At 38.0% G+C, this 17,527-nt stretch overlaps 1 protein-coding gene across 1 annotated transcript in view; it reads right to left on the bottom strand.

The window, feature by feature from the left end:
- Positions 1-2,314: 2,314 nt before the first annotated feature.
- The window catches only part of LOC124431452 (early growth response protein 1), a 42,775-nt gene continuing 27,562 nt past the window's right edge, over positions 2,315-17,527 (bottom strand). Inside the window, exon 3 of the mRNA XM_046979433.1 lies at positions 2,315-5,767. Coding sequence (XP_046835389.1) covers positions 3,941-5,767 — 1,827 coding nt within the window. The 3' untranslated portion in view covers positions 2,315-3,940. The remainder of the gene's footprint in view (positions 5,768-17,527) is intronic.

Below are 17,527 nucleotides of genomic sequence, written 5' to 3'. Positions count from 1 at the left end.
TTTACACAAAAACTTCGCGTAGCGCTCCTTTTGTTTTTATATCGTTACAAAAGATAAAGAAAGGGAAGCTCTTAGCACGTCGAGGGAATACGGTCGAGTGGTTAAAGGAAAAGGATATAAGAAAAAAAAAAAAATAAATAAAAAATAAAAAAGAAGAAAAAAGAAAGAAATAGGATATGAAATAAAAAAAAAAAAAAGAAAAAGAGAAAGAAAATAAATGAGATCGAGATTCAACCGGAGAAAAAAATTGAAATCTTTGCGTTCAAAACAATCGGAAGAATCATTTACGAAACGAAAAATACGTACGAGATACATACGTAGGCAGCACTTTCTCTATGTAATTTCAATGAATATTGAAAAATAATTTAATTTTATTTCTTTAATAAACGAAAAAAAATTGTAAAAAAGAAAAAAAGAAAAAGAACAAATTTGTACATATATAAAGAGGACAAAAAAAAAATAAAAAAAAATGAAAAAGAAAGAGGTGGAAAGGGGAAACTCGACACGTGAACTGCATAACAAAATAAATAATAGAAGCATTAAACAGGATTAATCACTTAACAATGTAACTAGGCATAATATAGCGATATATAATAATAATAATAATAATAATAATAATAATAATAATAATAATAATAATAATATTAATAATAATAATAATAATAATATTAATATTAATAATAATAATAATAATAATAATAATAATAATAATAATAATAATAATAATAATAATAATAATAATAATAATAATAAGAGAAAGATATTAATAACTAATAATAAGAAATATTTTTTTTTTGTTCGTAATAATAATGAATGGCTAATGTGCGTTTAATAGTTACAAGAGCGGATTTTCTGGCACGGCGATCATTTTTGATTGCCCGAGGACACATCGAACGCGTTCCTTCCAATTCTTCTTCCTCGGCATCATCATCATCATCATCATCATCATCATCATCATCATCATCATCATCATCATCATCATATTCTTCTTCTATTTCGTCCTATTCTTCATCATCATCATCATCATCTTCTTCTTCATCATCTTCTTTTTCTTCTTTTTCTCCTTTTTGTTCATCCGTCTATGAGAGATGGACTCGTATTACGCAAGAGATTCTCATTTTAAGGCTGAATCGCGCGAGGAACGCGTCCGTCGAGCCGAAGGTGTCGCTGGTAAATATCTAAGTCAATTCGAGATATTAAATGATAAAAATATCGTGGAAAGAGGAGGCCGCATTACAAATGATATTTATTAATCCTGATTATTTTACGTGATCTTATATATCTGACTATGTTCATCGATCTGACGATAGAAAATATTTCTTTATAAATTTTCATTAGAAATTCAATTAAATCGTGCTAATGAGTTAGAAAGAGCGAGAAAGAGAGAGAAAGAGATAGAGAGAAAGATATATAGAGATAGAGAGAGAGAGCAAAAGAGAGAAAGAGAGAGAGAGAAAAGAAAGAATTTTTTAATTAACAATATCAGCGAAATCTCGGTCTCGTCGAGTCGTTCTTCGCACATCCTTTCTAGCGAGCCAATCACCTCGCGAGCAATAACGATCAATCGATGCAAGGTGCTCGACTAAAATGGCAAGCAGACGTTACATTCTCATTAACGGCTAATAATTATTCGGCTCGTTCTTCGCGAAACGCTTAAACGGTAGATATAATTAGAAAAAATTCTCGATATACAAAAATACAGATATACAATAAATAAAATACGGGCGGCGTTCGGTACGCGCGCACGTACGCTCGGGTGTATTTGTTCCTTTTTATTTTATATATGTCTGTGTGTGTGTGTATATATGGATGGATGTGTGTATTATATGTGCGTGGGTACTTAGCATTTTCTACCGGGTGTACGTTGCGTGTACGCATTTATTTGTATGTCTTGTCTACAGGTGTCCGTGAAGCGCGTGGGCGCGCGGATCGAATTATGGCAAGGATAGGGGCAAACGACCAAGATGTTCGATGCGTAAGATTGATAATTAATTAATGATATATCCATACGTCTACGAAGCGGAAAGTCGTCGTATGAGAGCAAGAAAAAAAAAAGAGAGAGAGAGAGAGAAAGAGATAGAAACGAAGACGAAAATAGATTCGCATCGAATAAATGAGATAGAAAAGGTGAGAGACAGATGGATAAGACAGATAGAGAAAGATTCAAAAAATTAAGAGAAAAAAAACAAACAACGCAAGAAAAATAAAATGATTCATTATATACCCGGACTTCGATTGATTCGATAAAACGAATACAGAAAACATAATTCGGCATCTCAAACGATGCATAAACTACTTAAATAATTTCTTTTTACGTTTTTCTTTTTTCGTTTTTCTTTTTTTTTGTGCAAATTCGCTCGTCCAACTCGTTCATTTCTAATAATTATTCGCGATATTTCAAGAGATTCCCTTGTATTAATCTTCTGCTTTCAAAGAAGGGTACTTTCGATCTAAGTTCTTTAAAAGATCGTTTCGTATTTTGTAACAACCCTCAACTCAGTCGTATTTACGTTATTTTTCATTCTAGTTTAATTCTCGACCATCAAGAATCCAAACCTTTTTCTTAAGAACGATATAAAAAATATTATGTCTCTCGGTTGTCTTTACCGCAATATATGATAACGCTAACAACTACTATAATAATTAACGCATAATAATAATAATAATAATAATAATAATAATAATAATAATAATAATAATAATAATAATAATAAAAATAATGATAATAATAATAATATAATATAATATAATAATAATAGTAATAGTAATATAATAATAATTAATTACATACTAATTAACGTTATCTCTAAATATTTCTATATAATGCTTCAACTTTTAGTTTTCTCTCTTTCTGCAGGTACAATTCGTTTACTATCGATCATTATATTGTAACCCTTCTCTTTGTCTCATCCTTTCCTTTCCAATTTCGTCAAATAAACGAGCGGATCACTCTTGAAAGTTCGCGAGGAGATTCGTTTTAAATAACAAACAACCGAATCGAATAATTTATATAAAAATAAAAAATGAAAATATAGAATCTCGTAGAAATGAAATCGAATATAGGACGAGGCTTTTTCTTTTTGTTTTTTTCTTTTTTTTTTTTTTTCTTTTTCTAACGACGAAATGTTAAATTTTACGATGAATTCAGAGAAATCTCGAACAATTGAGATGATAATCACTTTCTAAAAGCTCCGTACTGTTCGCGCTTGGCACAACGACGACGTACGAACGAACGAACGAACGAACAAACGAGTGTGACGCGAATATTTATAAAATACTTTATATAAACAATCTTTTAATTTTTAAATAATCGCATTATTTAAATGTAGCGTCTCCTCGAATTGTCCCTATTTATATGAGTTTGTCAAAAATCATTTGACGAGAGATTAAGAGATAATTACTCTCTTTTTTTATTTTTATTTATTTTTTTTGTTCTTTTTTTATTTTTTGTTCTTTTTCCCAATGTCGTTTCGACAGGGCAACGAGTACGGAGTTGAATAGAGGAAAACGAGTTTGGCACGTGTATACGCGTAGATTTACGATTGAAATACGCTTCGGAGAGTATGATCGGTGAGAAAAAGAGAGCGAGAAAGTCTTTTGTTTTTGAAGGAAAAGCGATGTTCCTTATACGCTATCGTGTCGATCTAGCGGGCAAAAGGAAGAGGAATAATAGGAATAGGATTAATAGGAAGAATGGAAGAAAGGATGGAAGGAATGAGGAGTAAGGAGGAGAATAATAAAGGATTAGGATAATACTGTCCGAGATACGAGTCCTCCTTCAGCGTCGAGATTCGCGCGCTCGACGACGCGAGGTTCCACGCTCGAGCTCGCGAGCAATCGAAATAGAAAGAGAAGTAGCGAAAAAGTTTCGTCCGCGAGCTCTTCGAGAGACCGAAGCTCGAGGAGAAGTGAGGAACCAGGGTCGTCCGACGGCTCGTCGTCATTCGGTCTTTATGGCAGCGCCGGTTGAAGAAGGAGAAGCTGGCATAGGCTGCCCATAGGACGTAGGACTGCCATCATCCGATGGGAGCGAACCTGGTTCCGTTTTTGTCGTCCCTGTTGCTCCTGAAGCTCTTCCTTGACTTTCGAGGAACTTATTGTGGGTCCTCTGATGCCTAGTGATCATGTCCCTGCGACAGGCCGCATAGGTACAGTCTGGACATTTGTAGGGCTTCTCGCCGGTGTGCGTTCGCTGATGAGTACTGAGGTGATCGGACCTGCTGAACACCTGGTTGCATACCTTGCACGTGTAAGGCTTTACGCCTGTATGCAGCCTCATATGTCTCGTCAACATATCCGACCTGGCGAAGCTCCTTTGGCACACGTCACAGAGATATGCCTTTGCAGAAGCGTCCTGCGGACCCTGTTTGCGATGCCTCGACGCCATATGTTTCGCTAAACGATCATGTAGGCTAAACATCTGGCCGCATTCGGGACAAACGTAGGCTAAATCGGCACCAGGCGGCATCTCCTCGACTACAGGCGAAACTTCGAGGTTATACCTCACGGCAACGCTCTCCTTCGTTGTCGGCGAGGCAACATCTCCTCTGACAACCGGCACGCTCACGGAACCCCTCGTCACGATGCCAGCCGGTAAAAGTCGAAGTGCAGGAGGTCTATTACCCCCCGCTGCCACTGCTGCGGCCGCTGCGGCTGCCGCAGCGGCCGCCGACGCCATCAGATTTTTCATCGAAAGATCCAACGGTAATTCCTGCGGACTTGTCGTCTCACTTTCTAACGAACCGCTACGTGGTGGGTGATTCACCATCAACGACATCGACGAGGACGTCGAGGCTGGTGGTATCCTCTGTTCCCAGCCAGGCACCACGTCGGAATCCGAATGACTGCGCCCGCGATAGATATCCGGCAGGTACTTGGTGTGCATGTACTGTTCGAAGCTGTACGAGCTCAAGGAGCCCGGTGTGAGCGGTGGTAGGGACAATGGTGTCAACGGGGTCAGCGGGGTCAGTGGCGTTAACGGCGACGTAGGTGAGTGCAGCATCATGCCGCCCGAATTACTACATTGGGCGCAGGTACAAGCACCGTTGTTCAGCTTGCCCGTTGAGGAACGATTCGACGTAGACGATTGTTTCTGATTTGTGTTCTGCCGTGTTTTATTGTTGTACGTTAGATTTCGGTGATTGTGACGGCTTCTGTGATGATGATTGTGATGATGGTGGTTGTGATGATGTTGATGACGATTGTTTCGTTGCTCCACCTCGCCCTCGCCAACCGTTGTCGACGTCGTTGTCGTCGTTGTCGTCGTCATCGTCGTCGACATCGTCGTCGACATCGTCGACATCGCATTCTCCTCTTCCTCTCCTGTTGGCGTCACTGGACTCTCCTCGTCCTTGAACCTTAACGGTAGAACGTTCAAACCGGACGGACTGTCGACGGCCGACCTGGAAGACGATCTCGGCGAACCAAAAACGTCTTCTTCTTCCTCGGACGCTGGCCCGTTACCTTCGAACCTGAGTACCTCACCCTCCGACGGCGAGCTTCTATGTGCTTGGAGAATGTCAAGTACTTGGGCCAGCCGTTTTCTCTTCCGTGGATTCCGATGGTTACGATTCGCCGTCGCCGCTAGGGTATTGTTGTTCGTACAGGAAGGCGGGGGCGGCTTGGCCGGACCCGGGGGCGCGGCTGCGGCGTCCTCCACGGCGCTCTCGGCCATCGTCATCGAGGATGCGCGGCACCCGCCGCCTGGGCCCCTTATGCCGCCTATTACACCCTCGGCTACCACCGTCGTACTGCCTCCCACCTCGTCCTGTAACAATCAATGATAGATTTCGTTCATCATGGATCAACTTTGTTCCCGTTCGATCCATCTATACCGATGCATAAATCAAAATCGAAAAAGAGAAATAAGAAATTTAATGATTAGCATGTCCTTTTAACATATCCTACTTTTCTCCCTTTTATTTTTATTATTATTATTATTATTAGTTCAGATACCATAGCGTATCGATCGATTTTGCGACAAAGGACAGACTCTAAGAACTGTCATACATCTTTACTTACCGATCGTTCGTAAAATTTTTACGCGAGTGGACGGAAGAAAATTGGATCAAGAACGTCGACAGTTTTCGTTAAATCTGTCAAAAATAAATCGATTGTATGTCGAGAGATTCCTATGGATTGGATTGGACTATTCCGACGTACGAGACTTCGCCATTAAATAAAAGCGAGACGTCGTTAAATAAAAGAAGATACGAAGGTATAGCCAACTATAATTTTGTTTCTTACGGTATTAGACCGTAACCCAGCGATGTTAAGATAAGAAACTCGATGTTGCATTTTCCAAGTCTAATTGCGACTCAAACTAAACACGTACTCAAAATTAATATAAACAACATATAAAAAACATTTTTTTTTTATCTCGTATCGTTCGACGTTCTCGTCTTCATTTATCGCGACATCGATGTTCCGTCATAAAATCGCGCGTAAACGAGTAGGTACGTGTCGGATGCATTTAAATTTCAGATTAAGTACATCATATGGTCTGCGAATCGACTGAAATCATGACTGTAAATTGGATTCTAGAACTTTTTGCCAAAGGAACTTTAGTTCTCGTTTGCTCTCTTCAACGAAGTCGTTAAGTCTCTCGTTAGGCATTCGAAAATCTACATACACACACACACACACACACACACATATATATATATATATATATATATATGCAGCCTTACGGAGGTGGGTTGTTAGCTTTAAAAAAAGAAAAAAAAATATTGTCTTGAATGACAGGAATTCAACTTGGAGAAGAGTCTTAATTTATAAGATATATATATTAAGAGCTATTGATTACGATGATTTTACAACGATTACGATGTCTATGTCTATCTTGCACTCTTTCCTCCTTCCTCGTCTCTCTCTCTCTCTCTCTTTCTCGCGCGCGCGCGTACGCTGCATTTAAGCAAATAAAGGCGGCTCCTCTTTTTCTTTTTCCTATCCCTCTCCATCTTTCTTTCTCGTCATCAAGACGGTGCACGGTCGTCCAAACAGCGGCCGCTCGGTAGAATCTCTTGGAGAGAGAAAGGGCTCCGATGATCGGTCGTAAAACGTAAAGGGGACTCGTAAACGAAGTGAAAAGATGTCAGAACGTAAAAGCCGAGAACAGGTCCCCAAGGAGAAAAAGGTGTGGGCGTACTTACTCCTTGGCTCATCCCCCTATTCCCCATTCCTACCTCCATCGCCATCATCATCTTTATCGTTATCAACGTCATCATCCTTCCTACCCTTTTTTGCTAAGATATTTTTAATAATTACGATACCTTCTCGAAGAATGCTATTTTCTTTAATCTTCCAAAAAAAATATTAGAAGATCGAAGATATAAGGAATTGTTGGATCTCGTTTGCAAAAAATAAAAAGAAAAAAAGAAAAAGAAAAAGAAGAAAATGAAAAAGAAAGGAGTAAGGAGAAAGAATATATATATAAAAAAAAAAGAAGAACTAATTTGTGGATCGTATAAATAAACAAGGACATGTTTATCTATCATTTCGTTTCTCGAAAAAAAATATTAATGTTACGAGGGTTCAAGAAAAATGATCACACGGATTTAACTCGCTTGAAGGAGAAGTTCGGGGGACGAATCTCGATCGAGATCATCGAATACATTGGTCCGAACGACGAGGTGGTCGAGGAACGTCGCTTTCCGATCGTGGTAGGTGGATTTGCAGGCGAGCAGAAGCGAGGAGAGGATCATCCATGAAGAATTCCAGCAGGAATGCCCCGAAGGAGGCACCTGTAACCACGGCTCGACGCGAGAGAAACAGAGAACAGGTTGAGACGTGGGCGTGGGTGGAGCGCTTGATCTTTCTCCCGCACGATCTACCGATATACCGGGTGCTCTGTCTCGGATCAGCGATGGCTTTAACTCAGCTTCGATGTTTCTTCCTCCAATAAAGATCTTGTTTGAGCTAAATGATGATCACACGATGTGATTACAGTGTTAATTTAAAAAGGGAAAAAAAAAATGAAAGAAAGAAAGAAAGAAAGAAAGAAAAACAAGAAGAAAACAAAAAGGAAACCAAAAAGAAAAAGAAGAAAATGAAACCTATGACTAATTTCATACATTTAAATTTTTTTTTTTTTTTATTTTTTTTTTCTTTTTTCATATATCTCTTTCGTATTAATTTCGATAAATTCGATAAAAAAGATTCTCTTGATCGAATCGTAAATAGACTCGTACCCTTTGCTACCTTCAGGTCTATCTACCATTCCTCCCTCGGAAGGAAAGAGAGTACTCGGCCTTAGGGCAGACAAGCTCGCCTCAGTGGCGGTGAGGCTCCAACAAACTGCTACCAAAAAACCAGACGGGCTACCGAAGAGAAGCCCGATGGCTCTCTTCACTTTCGTACAGTAGGAGGAAGCGACTTTGAAATGATAAAGGCGGCGGGTGGGGGGTGGGGGGTGGGGCAAATCGGTTGATCTTTCTTCAAATCGAAACTTTTTAATATCGACTTTCATTAAATCTATTTTGAAATCTAATTTGTTCGAAAGTTCAAAAGTTAAGTTAATCTTCATTTTAAAAACAACGACGTAGGTTAAACGTTAACGCTAAACTTTGAACGAATTCATTTGAATGAATTAATTAAGGATACAGATAATACTAGATAAAAGTAGCTCGAGGCAATAAAAGTTTCTGCGCCATGGAACGAATTGAAAGGAGCGACATGGTATTATCAGGTGAAGCTAAACGAACGCACAACGCCATGTATACCTACTATGTATGTATGTACGTCGTGTGACAGATTTTATCGTCGTTCGGAAAATTACGGTTTATCGGTAACGTGATTAATGACTATTCATTGGATATTGGACGGTAATTAAATGCTCGGTAATTTGTGTTCTGAGAGAGAGATAGATAGATGATACAGAAAGAGAGAAAGAGAGAGAGAGAGAGATAGAGAGAGAGAAAACAGAATAAGAGATAGCAATAGTGTAGAACATAGGCACAGTCAACTTGCCAACTAGAGCTTGATTTAAGGAGCGATTCGAAGTAATCTATTTCTCTTCCTCTTTATCTCTTTTTCTTATCGCCATTTTCTCCGACTACCGATCGAATCATTTTGATTATTTAAACGTCTCATCTCCTCTGTTAGAAAAGGAATACGTCTTGAGTTTCTAAAACGATCGTTATTAGGTACGAGATCTCATTGGTGCGATAATAGTCAAAGTCGTTACTCGATCGATAGGAAGACACATCCTCGCGAGTTCCTCGCTTCGATAATTAAACACTCTTGCGATTTTGCCGTCACCGTCGTTCTTTCACGTCATTGACTTTTTATGGCTTGCACCTTGCACATCTTCTCTACCTCCTTCTCTCCTTCTCCTCGCTACTCTCCCTTATCCCGTTCCCCCTCCCTCCCTTTCCTCCCACTTCGTACGTACAAGGGAGAGAGTGTAAAACTGGCGAAGAATCATTAACGAACAACCAACAACGTTACCATCGCGAGAGCTCAACCACCGGCACTCGATAGAATTCAAAAAGAGCAGAAGAAGGAACACCTGAAAGTTATATACGAGCGTGTAACTTGACTGGCGCAAGGTTTACATGGAGAACGGAGGAGCCTCCTCCCTCCCCACTTTCCTCCCTCTTTTACTTTTTCTTCATCCTCCTCCTCCTCCTCCTCCTCCTCCTCCTCCTCCTCCTCCTCTTCTTCTTCTTCTTCTTCTTCTTGCCCTCACCTAAGAAGTCACCTGTACCGGCTGTAAAAGCGATTAAGGCACCGACACATACACGTAGAACGATAACGTCCCTCTTCTCTTTCTCTCTTTGCAAATTAAATAGCTTTTTCTCATTACCCAATTTCGTTCTCATTCTCGCGTCATCAACAGGTGCAGTTACGTCAATGATTACCTTTTGGCGTGCAAAAGGAAATTTATCAAAACCTGGAACGAAGGAAGAATGGAAGGAAGGAAAGAAAAAATATCCACGTACCGTGTCGAAACAACACGCTTGGATAATATCGATTCTTCTTTCTCTTTAAAAGAACTAATCGGTTCTAATATTTAAGGTTGATTAAGCCTATATTTACAATGATAATGTTGTAATTGAAAACGAGTAGAAAGATCGTGATAAATAAGTAGTTTTCTGTGAAGAAACATTTTATCGTATTCAGTCAAAGATAAAAACAGTGAACGATAATAAAACTGGCCTATATTAATCAATCGATCTGAATGATCGAATTCCATAGACAATCAATCCACAAGTTGATCAGACTGATTCGCTTTAATTATACATAGCTACGATCATATACGATTATGTACGACTATGTACGATTATGTATGATGTCGACATAATAGTAAGGAAAGAAAAAAAATTTGAAAAATAAAAAGAAAAAAAGTCATTGTAAAAACGTCCGGGACACGTGTTTCTTTTTTTCTGCATTACTGGGATGAACGATGACGTATCGTTATCTCTAATAAATAACAATTTAGTATCTAACTTCTGTCCTAACTTTCGTCGTATATATTATTAATGATTATCTATGTCAAGACATTTAAAATATTTTATATGGATTTAAAGTCAAGTCCTATCTATAAAATAGATATAATCAATAGATAATATATACAAAAAAAAAAAAAAAAAAAAAAGAAAAAATAATAATAATAAATATAAAAAGAAAGACTAAAAAGAAAAATGATTTCCTTGAAACCATCTTGGAAAATCTATAGATATTTATTTATCGACATTTATTTCATTATCATTTTACAGAAATATTCAATGACTAATCTTTATTCTCTCGCTAGTGAGAAAAACATATTTAGTTATTACTACATCTGCTACAACGTTTCATAGTCGATGCGGTTCATTTTGCACGCTGTCTCTCCCAGTCGCATCGAAAGAGTCATGGCGCCGCACTGCAGGAGAACTGCAGACTCCAAAATTTAGGTGCGCAGAGTCCGTGTTTCTATGTAGATACGTCGTACTCGGCGAGTACATACGTGGGATTTCCACTCTCTCTTTCTCTCGTTGCCGTACCGTGGCGTTGCTGAATGCAAAACGCAGTATGATTGCGTATACGTCGAAGAGCATAGATAGTTAAAAAAAGAAAAAGGAAAAAAGAAGCAAAAAAAAAAGAAGAAGAAGAAAAAGAAGAAGGAAATATTAAATCAGAATATATTAAGATATTATTGAAGACAATAAATTTTGAAAAATCAATTTTTAAGAGGACGATATCTCTTTGTTGAAATTATCTCGAATAAGTAGTATAAGTAGTATACTTTCTCGCATGTTGAGATACGATCGTGTTATACTATGTATGAACGGACATGAGGTAGAGAGCTCATCAAGGAGATATAAAATTCCGTACGCCGCCTTCGAACGGACGTATCGTACGGGACGATGTAAAACCGAGTTTCGATTTATTCGCGTTAAGACGACCTTCCATGGAATTTCAAATCGTCGCATGCTAACATTTAACTACTTACACAAGTGCGTATATACATGCAACGTAACGAACGTGTACACGTATACAAGGAAGAAATACACGAATGCGGGAAAGAAAAACTGCCTTCTCTCGAAGGCAGCGCTCGTACGACGAACGTTATCGCGTAATTGCGGGTTAATTCGAGGCTGACAGGCGACAGTGTACAAGGCGTGGGCGATTCCTTAAGCCTGTCTCGTTTTGTCGCCCTCGAACTCGGCACGCAAGCGTTTAAAGTTTAAACTCTCTTAAGAGAGAAGGAGATACAAGAAAAAGACTAGTCCTCTCCTCGTACCTATATATTTTCTAGGAATCACTGCTAACATTCTCTCGGCGCACTTTACACCTCTCCTTTTCTTCTTCTTCTTCTTCTTCTTCTTTGCGTGAGTTTAATCATGACAGGAAAAATCATCTATGTTAAATCGTTTTGCTGTATGCTCGTCTTGAACGAACCCTCTCTCCCTCTCTCTATCTTTTTTCCTCTCTTTCTATCTTTTTCGTTCTCGTTCTGTCTCTCTTTTCGTCATCGATGTGGCCACGATTATCGAGGTGTTAATATGTTTACGAGTTAACGACTGTCCTAAACTATCTACTCAATAAGATCGTTTCACTCATGAGTTTATTGAGTTTGTTTTGAATCATCTAGATACCTTCGTAAATTAAAAAAAAAAAAAGAAAAAAAAAAGAAAAAAGAAAAAAAAAAGAAAAACAAACGAATTCGAAACAATTGTTTAATCATTAAACGTGCAATATGAGATCTAATGTTAAAAATGATATATGTATCCCTTATCGTATGCGCTAATTAATATAATAATTACGTATCGACCTAAAAAGTAAATTATCCGTGAGAGATAAATAGATCGGACATTGATAAGTGAACTATGTTTATTCGGTTGAAAATTTTCAATTTCTTTTCTCGCGCCATAAGAGCCAACATTTACGTCGGCTCGTTTGACCGTCCGATCGATTCGATTATGTAACGTTATCGCGAGAAATACGCACGACGGATAAACGTGGGTGTCATGGAACCACTGCGCTCACGTTCGCTCCCAATTACGTCTATCCAACCGACTGCTTGTCCGTCTGCTCATTCGTCCGTTCATTCGTTAGTACCGTTCTTTCCTTCGTCAATCGGCCGTAAAGCTTTTCATTCGTATCTCGCGGATCGATCGATTTTATCATCGCACTGGCGAAACGGATTTAGGTTAGTAGCATGAATGAGAACTTGCAAAGTAATGAACTGTCGTACCCAAGATTAGATCGTTGCTAATCACTCCGCAGTACTATTTCTTTTCCTTTGCCTGTTTTGATGTGGTCTGTTAGAACACACGATGAGCAAGCACACAAAAGTTCTATGAGATACTAACCTCCATTTTCTTTTCTCTTTTTTATTTTTATTTTTTTTCTTTCTTTCTTTTTCTTTTTTTCCCTTTTTTTTCCCCTTTTTTTTTTTTATCCACCATACCCCTTGCTAAAGACTTTGCTCGTTCCTGTACTCGATGTAATAGCCGGAAAGGGAAAAAGACCGACGGTGAGTTTGGTTCATTCGATGCAACGAACGTCAATGTAAAAAGGGAGAGAGAAAAAAGAAGAGAAAGAGAGGTAGGGAGAGAAAGAGAGAGAGAGAGAGAGAGAGAGAGAGAGAGAGAGAGAGAGAGAGAGAGAGAGAGGAAGATCGACGTTGGATAGGACGGTCGAACCGGCAGGTATAGACCCGCGCCTTAATAGAAACACCCACGCTCTCATTATGCGGATATCGTAAACATTCCCCTCATATGCGCGAACGCCGCGATCGCCCGTATGCAAATATCACAAGGCGTTCTTTCTATCCTCTCTCTCTCTCTCTTTCTCTCTCTTTCTTTCTTTCTTTCTCTTTCTCTCTTACTCTTTCCTTTTTCGCTCTTTCGAGCGCAGTTTGCACGCCATCGCGTAAAGCAGTCCTCCGTGATTTTCTTCCATCTCCTTTCTTCCTTTGGATTACGTGTTTTAAAACGTGTACACCCCCCTCTCTCTTTCTCAATCTTTCTTGATTATCCTTTTTCAACCCCCTCGAGCCTTAATGAGACACCCACTTTCGCAAAATAATCTCTTAGTACGATTTGTGTGACACCATGGAAACGTAAAACGGTCAACGCTCGTAGAGGGTCAACTCATTACCGTCGCTTTACTTTACCATGTTTCTTTCTTTCTTTCTTTCTCTCTCTCTTTCTCTCTCTCTCTCTCTCTCTCTCCCTCTCCTTCTCCTTTGTCCTTTTACCTTTCTTTTTATTTATCTATGGTCGTTCGTACGTACCACCTACTAGTGAAATAATGACTCATTTTGCAGCTATTATAAGATAATGTCGGTGCTGGCATGATCGTATTAGGGATAATAAAAAAATCTTTCATTCTAAGTAAGCGTTCTAAGAGAAAATAATTTTTCTTTAATAGAAATAATTGAATGATGACGTACAACGTAAACGATTAAAAAGAGAGAGAGAGAGAGAGAGAGAGAGAGAGAGAGGGAGAAATGATGTTCGTTAAAAATGTATAATATAACGGTTCGCTTACAAGAATTACGATGTACCGTATAAACTGGACCTCGAATAGGCAAACGGAAGACTCATAAAGATATCGCAGAACGATTAACAGCGAAGTAATAGTCGAAAGCGGAAGGAGAAAGAACCAAGTCGGTACCTAAGATAAGCTTCGCCATACATCATCGCACGAACGAAAGCTACTCTTCTCCACGGGGCAAGAGATCGTTACGAAGAGATTCTCCTATCCTTCCTTCTCCCACTCTTCACTCTTTCTCCTACCCTTCCTCTAGGAAAAGAGAGAGAGAAAAAGAGAGAAAGAGAGAAAGAGAGAAAGAGACTTCCGGGCGAGACGAGACGATCACCAAGACGTGGAACGGTCGACAACGATTTCGTCGCATCTGTCGCAAGTAATAGACGTCACCCATATTCGTAAGGAGAGAAAGAGAAAAGAGACTAAAAGGAAAAAGAGAGAGAGAGAGAGAGAGAGAGAAATAGAATAGCATACTTCGTCTGAGAATGTATTTCCACCCGCATCGAGGACCATTAAAAGATGAAGAAGAAGAAGAAGAAGAAGAAGAAGAGAAAAATAAAAAAGAGGAAAAAAAGAAAGAAAGAAAGGTAGATCTCGAAGGAAGAGCGAGTGAGAAATATAGAAGAGGCCAGTAATAAGGCGGCACAGATGATGAGTGGCCGACGTAAATTAGCCTGCACGTAAATTAACCACCCCCGACGAAGAGAAGGTAACAGTACGGCAATGGTGACGACGATGTTGGAATATAACGACAGTTCCTGTGCTCGCTTATGCCTTTAGACCGAATGAGAAACTGTGCGACAGAAAGAGAAAGAAAATAAAGAAACAAATAAAAAAATAGAAAGAGTGTTCGAGAGAAATAGAGAGAGAGAGAGAGAGAGAGAGAGAGAGAGAGAGAGAGAGAGAGGGAGAGAGAGAGTCGTAGATGCCAACGGAAAGGTCTCCGGTAAAAAGTCCCTTCTCTCATGAGTCGCCCTCGGGGCCCTTAATGAACGTCGCGTGCCGCGCGCGAGCAGCACCCGTCGCAAGGTGCATCGTGAGCGTTAAAATCGTTCCCCGCCCTTACCGAGTAATACCCATCTAAGAGAAATTCTCCCTTCGAATTTCCTTTTTTGAAATCGATTTTTACGTTAACTCTCAAGATAAATAACTTAGTAACCTTATTTAGTAATATTTCTCTAATATCTTTTATTCATTTATGTTCCTTTAATAAAATTTTTTGTAGAAAATTATTATTATTATTATTATTATTATTATTATTATTATTATAGATCATTATTTCTTAACAACGAAACGTTTTTTTTCTTTTTCCTTTTTTGCGTAAATATACGACATCCTTGTTATATACTTTTTCACTTAAAAATCATTTTTCATATTTTTATCCCAAAATCGATATCCTAAAGATTAATTTTTTTTTCTTCTTTCTGTGTATATATATATATATATATATATATATATATATATATATATATATAATGTAGCACGATATAATGCGTAAGCAACATCATTACAGTTTTAATAAAGCTCTCCTCCTCCATCGGTGAATTGTTTATGCATAAAACTTGTCGAGGAACGAGTTTGGTGAGTAGCTCGCGTCGATCACGCTACTTATAGTGTGTAATGAGACTTAGTTTAGATACACGTAACCAAGTATATCAGGCTCCTTAAGAGCCCGCGAGGAGAGCTCTCCTATCGTCGGCTATTCCACCTTGATATACGACAGCTCATAATACCCTTCATCTTTCTTGTTTTCCGTCAGTGAAAAATTTCCTTTACTATCCATACAATCCCAGTATAGCCGTTACGCAACATTGTCGTTGACATTGCGTTAAATTCAAGATCGGCTTAAGAACGGAAATCGTTATTGATTGTAAATAAAGAGTTTATTACGTTAACGAGAATCGATCCTTATCATAAAACGAAATATATTTTTTTGTTATCTATTTCTTTCTTTTTTTTTTTTTTTTTTTATCCTTAAATAAATGTATCTTCTTTGATACCTTCGATGATACCGTCGAATAAAGTAGAATTAACAACTTGAATGAAAACGCGAATGAAAACGAAGTCAAGTGCAGGCTCGCAAGGAAAATGAGAGCTTCCAATTAAAGATATGTATGCCGAATAAGGGCCAACGGCAATTAATTAACGTCCACATATGCTGATCGATGCTTTTAACGGAATACGACTTTGAAGGTTGCCCACTTGGACTGTGTAACTTTTTTTTTACGTTAGATACATGATTTCTTTGTTTGGAGAGTGAATATGTTGTTGTTGTAGTGATAATAAAAATTGATCTATCTTCATAAGGGCAAGAACGTTCATCGTATTTGCCCTTCGAGAAGAACATATTTAATTATTTTCCTTCTTCTCTTCTCTTTTTTTTCTTTTTCTTTTTTTTTATTTTTATTTTTCTCATATATTTATATAATATCGAGAATAAATTTGCGTCATTTTAAAGATCAGTCGAACGACGATATTTAATAACAGTGAAATGTAATAAAGTACTATATTGCAGAAATGAGATACATACGTACGTTCAAGATAAAAACGAAAAAAATGATGAAAAAAAAGAGAGAGAAAGAGAGAAAGAGAAAGAGAGAAAGAGAAAGAGAGAGAGAGAGAGAAAGAGAAGAAAGAGAAGTAAGATGGAGAGGGAATAATAACGATAATTAAACGACTACGTGATACTCTGTCGTTTTTGTATTACTTCCTTGTGCGTCATTGATCGCTGCTTATGGCGTATCTCTAAGCTTATTATACGAATTTCGTCAAGTCCGTATAGATTCCTGCGTGACTCTACTCGATTATTCGCATACGTACGTGCGTGCGACCATTTCGAAATATTCCGAAGATTCGCACGAACGATGCGTACGATCTTACAATAATTTTCTTTTTGCCTTTGTTATGCATTCTTCCGTTAAATGTCATTACGGCCGAACTTTTAATTGTATCCGAGATATTGTGATAAACAGGACAATATTCAATTCGATGGCTCGACAATGGATATGATAAAAAAGAAAAAAAGAATAAAGAAAAGAAAATAGAAGAATATAAACTTAATACATATTTTTAATATTAAACAAAACGAGAAAGAGAGAGAGAGAAAAAGATTAATTATACTAGGGCATTGATCTGTAAATACGAAAAAGAAATACGAAAAAAGAATACGAAAGATGAATATATATATATATATATATATATATATATATATATTCATCTAAAATAAATCAAATAAAAAGAAGCTAAAAAAAGTGGAAATATCGCTTTAAAATGGATATTTAATATCAAAGTTCAAGGTTTAAAAAGTTACATTTTATAAAGGAAAATAAATATTAATAATTCTATAGATAACTAACTCTTGTGAAAAAAAAAAAAAAAAAAAAAAAAAAAAGAAAGAAAAAAAAACCAGAGATAGAGTGGAACGTTAAGATAAGAAATACAAAGTTGACATCCGTTATTCTCTCAGAGAACGATAGAAAGAATAAAAAGGAAAGAAGGCAGGCACAGTCAGGGCAGACTTCTCTTTTGCAGCTTCCACATTCGCGTG

Source organism: Vespa crabro, chromosome 1 (assembly GCF_910589235.1).
Source record: "Vespa crabro chromosome 1, iyVesCrab1.2, whole genome shotgun sequence".
Classification (NCBI taxonomy): Eukaryota; Metazoa; Arthropoda; class Insecta; order Hymenoptera; family Vespidae; genus Vespa; species Vespa crabro.
The sequence above is the reverse complement of the archived record's forward strand: the minus strand, read 5'-3'. Positions and strand labels throughout refer to the sequence as shown.